Below are 12,725 nucleotides of genomic sequence, written 5' to 3' on the forward strand. Positions count from 1 at the left end.
CTATGCTGAACGAAATCTCTTAAATCGCAAATCAAACGTTTCTTTCAAAACTTTTACTTATAAACTTTCGTTTTCAAACTTTACTTTTTTTCTGCATTTTTAAGCTATGGTACGCACGGATTGTATGAATTTGAACAAATCGAAAAACACCAAACCTGCAGGGTTGCCCAATGCGCAGCTGTTTTGTTAATTCCACAAACTGCTTTTCAAAAGCGCCTCCTGGCATACAGTAAGTGGCGTACCTTGCACATCTTCGCCGAAATGAATGCACACGTGATCCAACCTGTGCCAGACTACTGGTACAATGATTTTCTGAAGGAAAGAAATTCCCGTTTCCTGTTCGAAGTACCGATCCATCCTCGATGGGCGTGCCTATGATTGTAGAATTTAAACTGGAACCCGATGCCAACGATGATGTCACGAATCCTGAAGACGTGACGAGTCCCGAGGAAGTGTTTGAGATGCTGAAATCTGAGAAGCCCCCCGCTCGCATCTGGAATCTGCTGGCCTTGCACTACCTGGTGCATCAGCGCGAGGATGTCTTCTGTCAGATCCTCGAGCAGGCCAACCAGAATTTTATGTATCAGATTCAGCATAAGGATTCGCAAGAGGATCTCATCGATATGGCTTTCTGCCTGGATTTACTGGCGAATTATTATGCTCTCAAGTCGACCAAGGAAACGGGTGATCGTAAAAAAGAGCTCATGTCGAAAGCCACGGTGTTGTACACACATGTGGACCGGATGGCCATCTATAATCAGTACCATTTGGTGGGACGCGCGTATTTCTGTGTCCTGGATCCGGAGAAGATGGAGCAGGCTAAAACCCAGTTTGATTTCGTGTTGAAGAGCTGGCCTAATGATCCGCTTGCGCTGCAAGGTCGCGGAATTGTTGCCTTTCATCAGCAGGACTACAAGCTGGCACTGCAACAATTTAGGCGACTACTCTCGGCTTATCCGCAGTGCTAGGCGGATGTCAGGTAATTTTTCTGGATTTCTTATCACACAACGAAAGCATTTAACTCAACGAAAACAATTTTCGAAGCATTTTGTGTTGTTTACTGTTTATATCTTTTTGAGATATTGGCATTATTAAAAGTAAGAACTTTTGGTCACGCTTTTTTACTTTTACCTTTTTTTATAAATTTTATTTAGTGTCTTTTCTAATGATTTTTTCGTGCTTGGGCTTGTTTTTAGTTTTCAAGGACCAAATATTTATTGCTTTTGGTGATTTGTAGAATGGCGATGATTTGTACACTGAAGGCCGAATCGGCGTACATGCTTGGAAGAAGTTTCCATTACAAGGAGGACTTCGATCAGGCATTCCAATATTATTATCAGGCCACCCAGTTTGCTAAAGCCACTTTTGTTTTGCCATGGTACGGTTTGGGCCAGATGTACATTCAGAGAGGGGATAACAAAAGCGCTACACAGTGTTTTGAGAAAGTATTGGCACAGGCCACAGAGTCCGAACAACGTGGAGACCCTGAAGATTTTGGGACTTTTATATCTGACAACGGGTGAGGCGGACAAGCGAGAAAAAAGCAAAAGGTTACCTGAAAAAAGTCACGGAATTGTGTCCGGATGATATTGACGCACATATGAAGTTTGCCGAACTGCAAGAAGGAAATGCTCCGGTGAGAAATCCTGTTGTTCTCATATTTGCAATTAGTACATGTAGCTGAATTGTTTGCTCGTAGCGTTCTGCACTGAATACATACCTTCGGGTTTTGGAGATATACAACGAGCGATCGTCACAAGACGATGCGCCGGCCGAGCTGTTCAACAACATCAGTGTTTTGTACTTCTACCTGAACGAAATTCCGAATAGTCGGAAGTTTCTGGAAATGGCTAAAGCACGAGCGGAAGAAGCTCAGAAAGAAGTCCCCGACGGACATTACGGTGCACTGCTCACCACGATGACGTACAATCAAGGTCGGCTGGCGGAAGAAGCTCGCGACTTTAAAGAAGCCCGGGAGTGCTATGACAGCATTCTGAAGAAGAATCCTAGTTATCTGGATTGCTATCTCCGTCACGGGTGCATGGAGGGATCGAGGCTTCTTTCCCAAGGCGGCAGATTGGTTCAAACTGGCTGGCAGTGTCGGGCAAGATCATCCAGTAGCGCAGTTGTTGTTCGGAAACCTGCATATGTCCAGAGCGGAATATGTCCTGGCTCAGAAGAAATACGAAAAGGTGCTGACGCTGCCGAAGTCGAAAACCGATACGTATGCCATGCTGAGTTTGGGAAATATTTGGTTGAGTCGTTGTATATGAGCACAGCGATCAGAAGAAACGACATGTCGACAGGGCGTATGACTTTTACAAGCAAGTGTTGCACGTTGACCCGTTTAATATCTACGCGGTGAACGGATTGGGAGCGTTATTGGCCAGAATCGGTAATTTTTCACGCAAAAAAATATTTCTTTACGATTTTTTTTGCCGTTATTATTCCCATAATTTGGCATGTAATAAATTTTCGGATAAGGGTTTGTTTTATATTTTGTTTTTCTACAGTAGTCTACATAATGCGAAAATGAATGTGGTTACATTTGTTAGGTCAAACCGAGGAAGCCAAAGAAATGTTCGCAGTTGTGCGGGAATCATCGGCCGACATATTGGATTTGTGGTTAAATATTGGTCATCAATATTGCGAAGCTAAGCAGTACGTTGCCGGTATGAAAATGTATGAAAATGCGCTTCGTCGGTTTAAAGATGCACAACTGGATCCGCAAATTCATCTGTATCTTGCGCGCGCTCAGTACTTCAACGGAGATCTTAAAGACGCCAGACGCACATTACAGTTGGCCCGTCATCTTGTACCGCAAAATTCGCAAGTGCGTTATAATCTGGCCATAGTGATGAAGAGAATGGCGGTGACTACGTTGAAAGATTCACGCGCCGAACTGTATGATGTGATGGGGGCAATTGCCGATCTCAAAGGAGCTGAGGAAATGTTCGAGAATTTAGCGCTGGAAACAGATAAATCGTTTCTCATTGATCCAACGAAAGCCTCAGAGCAGGCACGAATGTGCAGTGATTACAAGAACCAAGCGGATTATCACCTCGATCGTGCGAAAGAAACAGATGCCGCTCAGAAACTGACACGTCAAAAAGTGGAAGAAGCCAGATTGGCTTATCAGAAGCGAATTCAAGAAGAAAGCGTCCGCAAGGAAGAAGAGAAGTTGAAGGAGCAGGAAGACCTGATGAAGAAACGCCAAGAGGTGCTTAACAGGGCTCTGGAAGTCAAGGAGAAGCTGTTGCGGTCAGCAACGGAAGATGCTGTTGTCAGACCACGTAAGCGGACGAAGAAACATGAGGCGGACGATGGATTCGTTAAGGACGGGGATGTTTACGAAGACCGTCCAGGTGGGTTTCTTATTCAAAGAAATAATTTAATTGTAATATTTTTCTGTAATAATAGCTTATTTGTGGGCGTTTTTGAGTTTTTCATGACTGGCAGTACGTTTAGGGAACCTGACCGTGTTTTTTTTGATATGGCATGCCGTGTTTTTCTTCAAATACTAGTCCTCGTAAATCGTAGTTGATATTAACTCTCTAAATACTTTAGGTGAGCATAGTCGAAAGCGATCGAAACATGATTCCGAAGGCCGAAAGAAGAGACTCGCTGGTCGGAAAAAGCGTGAAGACCAACGGGAAGGAGAGATTGGGTCGGATTCTGATGAAGAAAAAGGCAAGGACTATGATCCATATGCTGGGCCAAAAGGAAAACGTTATCTCACAAAAGAGACCGTCAGTGACACGGATACTAGCTCATCTTCAGAAGGCGAAGACGACGGGGGTGGTAAGAGTAAGAAAGATACTGTTGCATCGTCCGATGATGAAGGGAACAATTTACCGAGTGGACGAGACGCACTGGCTTCTTCGGACGAGGAAAAGGAGACGGTAAAGAAAAAAGCGCGGGTTATGGATAGTGATGAAGAAGAAACCGAGAAGGCGCAGAAGAGCTCCCCCGAAGAAAGTTCGGGCACTGGCGTCTTCGGATGAAGAAACGGAACATGCAAATTTTGGGATGGACATGGACAAAGGAGGCAATGAAAGCGACGATGAGCCGAAAAGATCAAAGCTGAGTTTGAAAGATAGTGGCTCGGAGTGAGGATCTGCTGACCGCTTTTTGATGTTCCAGTTTCTTATATGGGTTGCAGTTTGTTGAGCTTCGACTGTAAACCGATGTTTGGGTCCTTTGATAGCTGTCCTCTGGCAGTGAGATTTTTGTTTTGATGTACCAGGCTAGTAGTCTGAAAGCTTGTGTTTTTTAGCTTCAGTTTTGCAAAAGTAGAACTTTGATAACTATGGAGCTCGTGTACGAACATAATGAAATTACCGCTGACACATGGTTACATAAATGGCCTGATGGCCAGCCACGTTTCTCAGCACTTTATAGCCACATTTTCTTGTAGTTTTCGAAGAAATACAGCAGCTCAATTTCAGCAAGCTGGTAAATCATTAACTCAAAATTTTTCAAGTTGTAAAATGCTGCGATGCCGGCACTAGTACATATTTATCGTTTATTAATTAAAAAAATGAAAATCTACATTCATAATAATACTTAACCGTCTTGATGTCTAATTGTCTATGGCACCTGCAGTGTATTTTGCTCACGGGTGAACTGCATTAATGTTGTTGCAGTCAATTAAATGCAGTACACCAGTACGTATATAATTGTGAAAATTGAAAGTATTACTGTAATTTACCTATTATATTACTGTAATTTAATCTATTAAGGAAATTGTAGCTTATGGCTTATGCAGTTATGCCTTATGGTAATGGTAGGGAAGTGTTTACCTCCAATCGTGGTTGGCAACTCCGCCCCCGGTAAGCAATTGAGCCATTTATTAATACGAACGGCAAAAAGCTCGAACAATACGACTGGCCGCAAAAAGCCGTGAAAACACAGCAAGGATCAGTCGTAATGGCGTCAGGTCAGGATAATGATTGATGTTCCGAAAGAGGCATGACGCATTCTGCAACGTAAAACCAGTGGATCTTATCGAAAACTCAGTTTTATCTGTTATACTTACAAGTTAAACTTACTCACCTTAAGAGAAGCGGGTGTCTTTGAGGCCATCTTTTCCCCGATATGGCTGCGGAATGCCCGTATAAGTGGCGCCACTGCAAAATCCCAGAAACCGGCCAAAACGGCCAGACCAGTGTTCCCCATCCGCGCCACGGGCACCGAGCGGTGCAGATTAAGGAATTGATCATTGTGTTCGGTGGAGGAAATGAGGGGATTGTGGATGAACTGCACGTGTTCAACACCAGTAAGTCGCGGGAGATGTCGTGGGTCGCCGTTCGCCATCTTGGTTTCCAAGTCGACGACTTCTGGGAACATTACCTCTTTCCTTATTACGTTACGCATTACGAATATGCTTAGGAATTGGCGCAGCTCGCAAAATAATTTGTAGTTTAAATTCTAAAAATGGATTCCGTCTCCGCGTGTTTGTGTTTGAAGAATATTCTCGTTCGGAACATAAAAATACGGAATATCGGGAATAATTTGTTATTTACAGTTTTTACAGTTTTTACTTGATTTTTTGTCGCTGCTTTAATTTTGGCATTCGTGCGTGTTTTTTATTTCATAACGCCCGAGCTGGGATTTCTTGGGATCTTATAATCAGTTTTCATCTTGTTTCGGGCGCATTCAGTTTGCTTGGAAATTGCTAATAATAAGTTAATAACTAATTGATAAAGTTAATTTTTATTTACAACAGCCCAAGCATGACATAACACGGTAACAGGGTAGTGAGAGTGTGTTTGAAATTCTCTCACTTTTTCTGTTTGAATTTCTCGGAATTCGTTAGCCAAGAGCGTGTATTAGTTTAACGATATTGGTTAATGTGTTATCATTTATAAGATCTATTTCTTATATTGTAAATTTTCTGGTTCGTAAAAATAGCGTGATATTGCTTTTGTCAGTTTGTGCAGGGTGGTAGAATCTCTGATAATTTATTTTCTTTGCAGCCCAGAATGCGTGGTTCGTACCGCAGTGCAAAGGCCAGACGCCGCCCGGTTGTGCCGCCTTCGGATTCGCCGTGGAAAACACCAGGCTGCTGGTTCACGGCGGGATGATTGAGTTCGGCAAATATTCAGGTGATCTGTACGAACTGCAGGCCACCAAGTGGGAATGGCGCAAACTCACCCCCAAACCCCCGCGCAACGGCCCGCCTCCCTGCCCCCGGCTGGGGCACTCCTTCACCATTGTGGGGAAGAAGATCTACATGTTTGGCGGTCTGTGTAATAATTCTCCGGATCCTCGCTCGCATACAGCTAGGTGTGTGCGGCGTTTGTTCACAGTGTAGATTTTTGGGGAATTTCTGTTTCTATCTGGGTTGTGTGACTCGTATGCTGTAGGTTTTTACCGTTCAGGTATCTCAATGATTTATATGTGCTGGACATCTCCAAATCGCCCCACCAGTGGGAACTGCCGGAAACGAACGGGACGCCGCCCACGGCCAGGGAGTCGCATACCGCGGTGTTGTGGAAAAAGAACGAGGGGACGGCGGAGCAGAAAGAGTATCTGGTGTTGTACGGAGGAATGTGTGGCCAACGGTTAAGCGACATATGGTTTTTGGATTTAGGTGAGCTCCTACAAGCTGTTGCTTGCGATTAGTAGGTTATGGTGCGATAAAGTCGAGGAATTAAATTCGGGAGCTTAAATTAATGCTGTAGGTTTTTACCGTTCAGGTATCTCAGTGATTTTTATGTGTATCTCTATGATTTATATTTATTTTTCCGTCTCCTTTCTACGGAAAAATAGCCGTTCGGGGTTTTTCGGTTCTGGACTTAAAATTTTCGAAATTTTTTTTGAATTAACGGTTAAATAGTTTTTCTGAAATGCAGTAGGGGCAACCGCGCGAATGCATACTTACTTCGGCAGAGTATATGGGTTCGGCTAGACTAGTTTTTAATAATTGATTGTCTGGAAGTATGCGTATTGCTTATGAATAGAATTATTGGTAATAATGGAGTTCATGTTTCAGAAACGCTAACATGGCAGAAGCCTGTGACGACCGGAGTTGCACCATATGCTCGGAGTCTCCACACGGCCGTGGTGGGCAGTAATAAAATGTACGTGTTCGGCGGATGGATACCACGCGAAAAAGAAAGGGAAATCCCCACAGACGAAGATGGACTGACTCCACTGCAAAGGGAGTGGAAATGCACGAACAGTCTGGGAGTTTTTGATTTTGGTGAGAAAGTGTTTTCAAGATAATTTAGCTTTTTTGTTTCTGCCATTACAGTTATTTTGAACTGTTCGATAGAGCAAAATCGTTGGGACCAGTACAGCTTCGGTGAAAAAACCGAGTTTCCTCGGGCACGTGCAGGTCACTGTGCGGCTATAGTCCACAATCGGATGTACATTTGGTCTGGGCGAGATGGCTACAAGAAAGTCGATAATAAGCAGGTAAAGAAATACAAGCCGGATAACTTTTTGCAATAAACGTATTCCTTTTCCTTGCCTTACGTTATTGTTAACGACAGTGATTGGAGTAAATTTTTGTTTTTGTACAGGTTTGTTGTGATGACATGTGGTTTCTCGAAACGACGAAACCGGTCGCTCCTGGAAAAGTGCAGTTGCTTCGCGCATCGACCACGCAGTTAGACGTCCACTGGACGGCTTCCGTAACTGGTAGGAGCCGCTTGGAACTAGCGGAGAATTACCATCTGCAAATCCAGGTGTATGAATCTCCTCCATCTCTGAGTCAGCAAGGCCCCAATCCGAGCGGGTTTCTGACCACCGCCTCGACCGCGGCGAAACCGCAGTTGATCACTCAGGGAAAGAACTTACCGAGCGGTGCGCAGTTTGTAACGCTGATGAAACCGGGATCAACACAAGGGATCACGTTAACACCTGGATCGGCGGTTCCCGTCAGCGGGATGGTTAAATTGGTCCCACAACCGGCTGGTACGAGATATTGCAGTAATTTTCTGATTATTAAATTTAAAAGATGAAATGTATGGGTTTTTGTAGCAACGAATGCAGCCAGTAAGCCTCAGGCGATCATTTTTAATGCTCAGAAGCAAACTCCAGCCAAATCCCCCATGGTTGTTGTACCAACATCCACCGCCTCCCCGGCGACTCCGACAACCAATGCCAAACCAGTATCAGCGACGACAGAACCCGAGCCAGCCGATAAAACCGATGCTGGTACCGGAGAAAATTCTACCGAAGCCAACGGAAATGGAAAAGATGCCGGAGCGAAGGAACCGGCGAGTGATGGTTCTGGGTCGACGTCCAGCCAGGAGAAAGATTCTACTGTAAGCCTGGATGTTTTTTTCTAATTGTTGGTAATTTTAATTATTTGATCGACTTGAATACAGGCGTCAACAACGGCTGCCACAGAAGCAGCAAAGCCAGCCGAACCGAAGTCAAAGGAAGATGGACAAGTTACGAAATTGTGGTATACTGTCGCCATAACTGCTGATCCGACGTTTGTCGTCCAGAATTATTATGTACCGGTTAATGAGGAAGATTTCAAAAATGTAAGAAAAAATATTAACGAAAATTTCCACCACATCAGTGTGCAAGGATGAAAGTGTTATAGGATTACAATGCGGCGGTTCTTTCGAATCCCAAAGATATGGTCAAACATCCTCTTCTACCGGGTACAGCCTATAAATTCCGCGTGGCTGGAATCAACGCTTGTGGTCGCGGTGTGTGGAGTGAGATGTCGGCGTTCAAAACGTGCCTACCAGGATTCCCGGGGGCTCCTTCTAATATTAAAATTACAAAAGTATGTACGCTGATGTCATACAGGTATAGTTTGATGGTGTTCTGCATCTAGTTGAGCGATTTATTTGCGAATAGTGTCCGGAAGGAGCTTTGTTGACGTGGGAGCCGCCCACTAATCACGGGGATAACATTAACGAGTACGCAGTGTACTTGGCCACGAAGCCGCAGAATGCTAAACCGGATGTTCCCATTCCAACGAATCAGTTGTCGTTTATGAAAGTTTATGATGATCCTGTGCCCACTTGCACGATTACCCATGAAAATCTGCGATATGCTTATTACGACTGCAGTGGACAGAAACCAGCGATCATTTTCCGGATTGCCGCAAAGAATGATAAAGGATATGGTCCTGCCACTCAGGTCCGCTGGTTGCAAGGTAATTCTTGGTTTTTAGAGAATTTTTTATGTATTTTTAGAGAATTTTTTTAGAGAACTGTATGTAGAAGTATTCCATTCCCATTGTGTGAAAAAAGGTTAACCGTTTCGTGGATTAATTAATTGTTTAGTAGTGGTATATTTTTTATATAGTGTTATTAGTAGTAACTGTTTGCCATTTAACTGGCCTGAAAATTTCATGATTCTCTGTTGTGCAGATTCTCTGCCGCAGTCAGCACGGTGAAAATACGCGAATAATACGCCACGTGGGAAATCGGTTACGAATATTGCGGAGATCTCTTTGGGTTTCGGTTGTTGTTGGAGCCGCGAGATGCCGGGAGTACGAAGTTATAATAAATTTGCATCAGTTAATCATCGGTTATAACTTATAACGAAACTGGTTGAAACACAATTGATTCGGTTACTACAGTTTTGTAAGTTGTGAAAGTGCTCCTAATTTGTGATCGAAGGGAAGGAATGGGGGAATGCAATGTACTGGAAATTTTTTGGTTCATGGTTTGTTGTTTTTGTGTGGTTGGTTGTTTCTTTTTTGTGTATCAGGACTTTTTCCAATGATGGCTACGGTTTTATTTCCCATATTTTTTTGGCACGATATGTCCACAGATAGTGTGGTAAAGAAGGCAAAAGTCCAGCGTGCATGGACGTTAATTTACTTTCCTGGTCCAAACTGTCTGATTATTGTCGGCCTGACTCGCAAGAAAATCAACCGCACAACTTTATCAGTACAATTTTTAAAAGTACAATAATACGAGTATGTACAAGAGGGAATTAAAAACAGGAGCAGAAATACATAAACACATACAACATTATCAGCAAAACGGAGAACAGAATCATCATTGTAATGACACTTAGCTTGGAAGGTGGTATCTCGAATTCGGATGTGATTTTAAATTTCCCAGATTCGCGACTCACATCATATCTGCAGATGATAACCCGAAAACTGGCATCAAGTTTAATCTATATTTTCGAAAAATATGTACAGATTTAGACATTTAGTGTTTACTACGCAATATTCGCCTTCAACAAATTTTCCTGACAATTTATTCGTAAATATATAATCGCTCGGTTAGCGTTCAAAATCAAACTGTAAAGTTGTAAACGCATCAACGAAGCTATCGAGAAAATCAACTTAATTTTACCTTCGAGGAAGCTATAGGTTTCGGAAGCGCTAATGGAAGATTCTAAAAAAGGGGAAAAATTTCCTGATATGTTTTCTTAATATACGCGGCTGCACAAATGAAGTGATTTCATCAACTGACTGATATCGTCGGTTTGCAGACTTTTGTGGCGAGATCGTTGCGCAACGCTCCACGCATCTTTGGTCAGCATTTGGATAAACAATTCCTAAAAACTGTTCTAATGTAAACTTAAAAAATTACGTCAGAAGATTACAACGAATTTTCAAAACCAATTAAATGTCATAAAATATGCTCGTGTTCGTCAGACTCCGTCATGTTACTGAAAACTCGTACGAAAACCGAAAACGCCAAATGAAGTTCCTTACTGACAGAAATCACATCGACAGATTTTCATACCGTTGCCTTCGACGTTAGGTAGACCGCATCGTTACTGATCATATGTGTGCGGGGATCCAGTTTCATAAAGGCTTTGATCCGATTCAAGGGAAGGCGAGATTGAACTGGCAACGTGCATTCGTGCTGCAGAACTGCGGGATCCTCTTCGGCGGTATCTACACTGCGACTTTTCGGAGCAATCGCTTTGGCTCGTACCTTTCTTGGCTTCTTTACCGGAGGAACTTTAGCACCAGATGCAACGGGGATCGCGTTATCAGTCTGCACTTCGTCAGCCACACCAGGCTGGTCGGGTGTTCCTTCGTCGATCTCAATCGGGCTGCAATCGTCCATGGTTCTGAGTTTCGGAAGACTATTACCCTTTGTTCTTCAGGGTGAGTATTGTGAATGATCAGTCAAAGCAATTTTTAGATCCTACAGTTTCTGCGACAGTCACAGTATGGACTATCGACACTTGATTTGTTAAATCGTGCAAAATAATGAGAGACAGAACAAAGTCGGGAAAAATACCTACGTGTTGCAGTGCGTTGTCGTACACAATAGTTACGCGCGATGTGCGGCATAGGGGGCAGTTTCATGAAAACGCGGACAGCAGCACAGCACAATATCATTTCGTATTGATCAGTCCGCATCGGCAAACTTTGTTTCTCATATTTTGATGGTTTTTTGTGGTTTGTTGTACTTATCTTGAAATATCTTCCTTAATCCGCATTGAACTCCTTTGTGTTCTCATATCGCTTTTTCGCATATAGCATATATACAGAAATGCCAATGAACTTCCAAAAACCCAATATATATTCTGAAGTCTGATATACTGTTAATTGAAGGGTTCAAACGTATCTCCAGACTCTAGAGGTTACCCTAAATTCTTCTGCGTTTTCGAGTTTCTCGAATATTTTGGCGATGTGATTTTTCTGAATCCACAGACAACACTAACAGCTACCAAACCAGAGATAACAGACAAAGCTAAAGATAAAAACCACCACACAAAAAGAAGAGATCAAAACCGAGAAACTAATTCGAGTAGCAATACCGAAATTACAAGCACCACGCTTTTTTCTACAGCATTTAAAACGTGTAATACAGCAAGAATTTTAAACAGCTTTTACAGGTAAAACACCAGGAAAAGCAGATCTTTAACCAGTTAAATCACCGGACCGAAATATGGCAATATTTCATTTAATAAATTAGATTCTGTCAGAAAGAGATCGACATCGCATACTAATGCCAAATGGAAAGGCTGGTGAGAGGTGAGTATCCTCCTCACCTGCTTCGTTATTTCTCTTCCCCATCCTCAAATGATATCCACCACCATCTTCTTGTGCACATCCGTGTGCCCCACAACGGCACAAAACTCCTCAAAGGAGACCTTCCCATCCCCGTCCTTATCGGCGTACATGATGGTCTTGTCGACAATCTGCTGGAGTTGCTGATCCTTCAGATTATTCCCCACCATCATTTTCAGGACCTGGAAGAGCTCCCCGTTGGCAATGAAGCCATCACGATCGATATCGTAGATGGAGAAGGCTAAACGCAGTTTGGACAACTTATCGCCCTTGACGCTGAACTGCGAGACACCCTGGATGAACTCCTTAAAGTCCACTTCGCCGTTCAGATCCGTATCAAAGATATTTATCACTCTCTGGACCAGCGGATTCTGCTGCAGCTCCGGGAGGGACATGAATTCGTCGATACTCAGTGAACCATTATTGTCCAGATCCAGCTTTTTGAAACGCTTCCCAAGACGTCGGATTTCCTCGGCGTCAAATGTGCTGCACATTTCCAGCTGCAGAGATGCTTCGTTTCCCATGATTGCAGAGCTGTATTGCAGTACTTACTGTCAAAATACTTCGCCACACGGCAAGATGTATTCTCGCGAGAGAAATTTCGTCGAGGGGTCTCGTAAGCGAAGCTAATAATTGCAGTCGATTGACAATTTCAGCACATATTACGGTATGATTACGGTCAATAATTTTTGCCGTTAAAAAGCGCAAAAGCCACGGCTGAAAAATGGTACATCCTAACCTGTTAGCTGTTATGTAATCA

General features: G+C 43.2%; 3 protein-coding genes and 1 pseudogene across 3 annotated transcripts; 2 read left to right on the plus strand and 2 right to left on the minus strand.

Moving 5' to 3' along the window:
* The first annotated feature begins 166 nt into the window (after positions 1-166).
* Positions 167-4,347, plus strand: LOC129585401 (RNA polymerase-associated protein CTR9 homolog; annotated as a pseudogene).
* Positions 4,348-4,891: 544 nt separating this feature from the next.
* Positions 4,892-9,855, plus strand: LOC129585402 (host cell factor 1-like). The gene is made up of 11 exons (XM_055478066.1): positions 4,892-5,278; positions 5,979-6,288; positions 6,384-6,595; positions 6,998-7,207; positions 7,280-7,422; positions 7,530-7,923; positions 7,990-8,276; positions 8,340-8,501; positions 8,564-8,752; positions 8,827-9,127; positions 9,345-9,855. The coding sequence occupies exons 1-11, from the start codon at positions 5,098-5,100 to the stop codon at positions 9,368-9,370; spliced, it is 2,415 nt and encodes an 804-aa protein (XP_055334041.1). The 5' UTR covers positions 4,892-5,097; the 3' UTR covers positions 9,371-9,855.
* Positions 9,856-9,891: 36 nt separating this feature from the next.
* On the minus strand, positions 9,892-11,170 carry LOC129585163 (DNA polymerase epsilon subunit 4-like). The gene is made up of 4 exons (XM_055477747.1): positions 10,683-11,170; positions 10,407-10,491; positions 10,287-10,328; positions 9,892-10,066 (listed from the first exon to the last, which is right to left on the minus strand). Exons 1-4 carry the CDS (start codon positions 11,010-11,012, stop codon positions 10,056-10,058), a joined length of 468 nt encoding a protein of 155 aa, XP_055333722.1. The 5' UTR covers positions 11,013-11,170; the 3' UTR covers positions 9,892-10,055.
* Positions 11,171-11,583: 413 nt separating this feature from the next.
* On the minus strand, positions 11,584-12,674 carry LOC129585207 (calcineurin subunit B type 2-like). The gene has a single exon (XM_055477803.1). The coding sequence runs from the start codon at positions 12,487-12,489 to the stop codon at positions 11,974-11,976; it is 516 nt and encodes a 171-aa protein (XP_055333778.1). The 5' UTR covers positions 12,490-12,674; the 3' UTR covers positions 11,584-11,973.
* Between the last annotated feature and the right edge of the window lie 51 nt (positions 12,675-12,725).

Source organism: Paramacrobiotus metropolitanus, unplaced genomic scaffold (genome assembly GCF_019649055.1).
Source record: "Paramacrobiotus metropolitanus isolate TYO unplaced genomic scaffold, Prichtersi_v1.0 Parri_scaffold0000016, whole genome shotgun sequence".
NCBI classification, from domain to species: Eukaryota; Metazoa; Tardigrada; class Eutardigrada; order Parachela; family Macrobiotidae; genus Paramacrobiotus; species Paramacrobiotus metropolitanus.

What these genes read in the sequence shown, in the direction of transcription:
- LOC129585402 (XM_055478066.1), top strand. Translation starts at nt 5,098, where the DNA reads ATGGCTGCGGAATGCCCGTATAAGTGGCGCCACTGCAAAATCCCAGAA. An exon ending in ATTGGTCCCACAACCGGCTG is followed by an intron (nt 7,924 to 7,989) that starts GTACGAGATATT and finishes GGGTTTTTGTAG; the next exon opens with CAACGAATGCAGCCAGTAAG. An exon ending in CTAATATTAAAATTACAAAA is followed by an intron (nt 8,753 to 8,826) that starts GTATGTACGCTG and finishes ATTTGCGAATAG; the next exon opens with TGTCCGGAAGGAGCTTTGTT.
- LOC129585207 (XM_055477803.1), bottom strand. Translation starts at nt 12,489, where the DNA reads ATGGGAAACGAAGCATCTCTGCAGCTGGAAATGTGCAGCACATTTGAC.
- LOC129585163 (XM_055477747.1), bottom strand. Translation starts at nt 11,012, where the DNA reads ATGGACGATTGCAGCCCGATTGAGATCGACGAAGGAACACCCGACCAG. An exon ending in ACCTAACGTCGAAGGCAACG is followed by an intron (nt 10,492 to 10,682) that starts GTATGAAAATCT and finishes AACAGTTTTTAG; the next exon opens with GAATTGTTTATCCAAATGCT. An exon ending in TCTGCAAACCGACGATATCA is followed by an intron (nt 10,329 to 10,406) that starts GTCAGTTGATGA and finishes CCCCTTTTTTAG; the next exon opens with AATCTTCCATTAGCGCTTCC.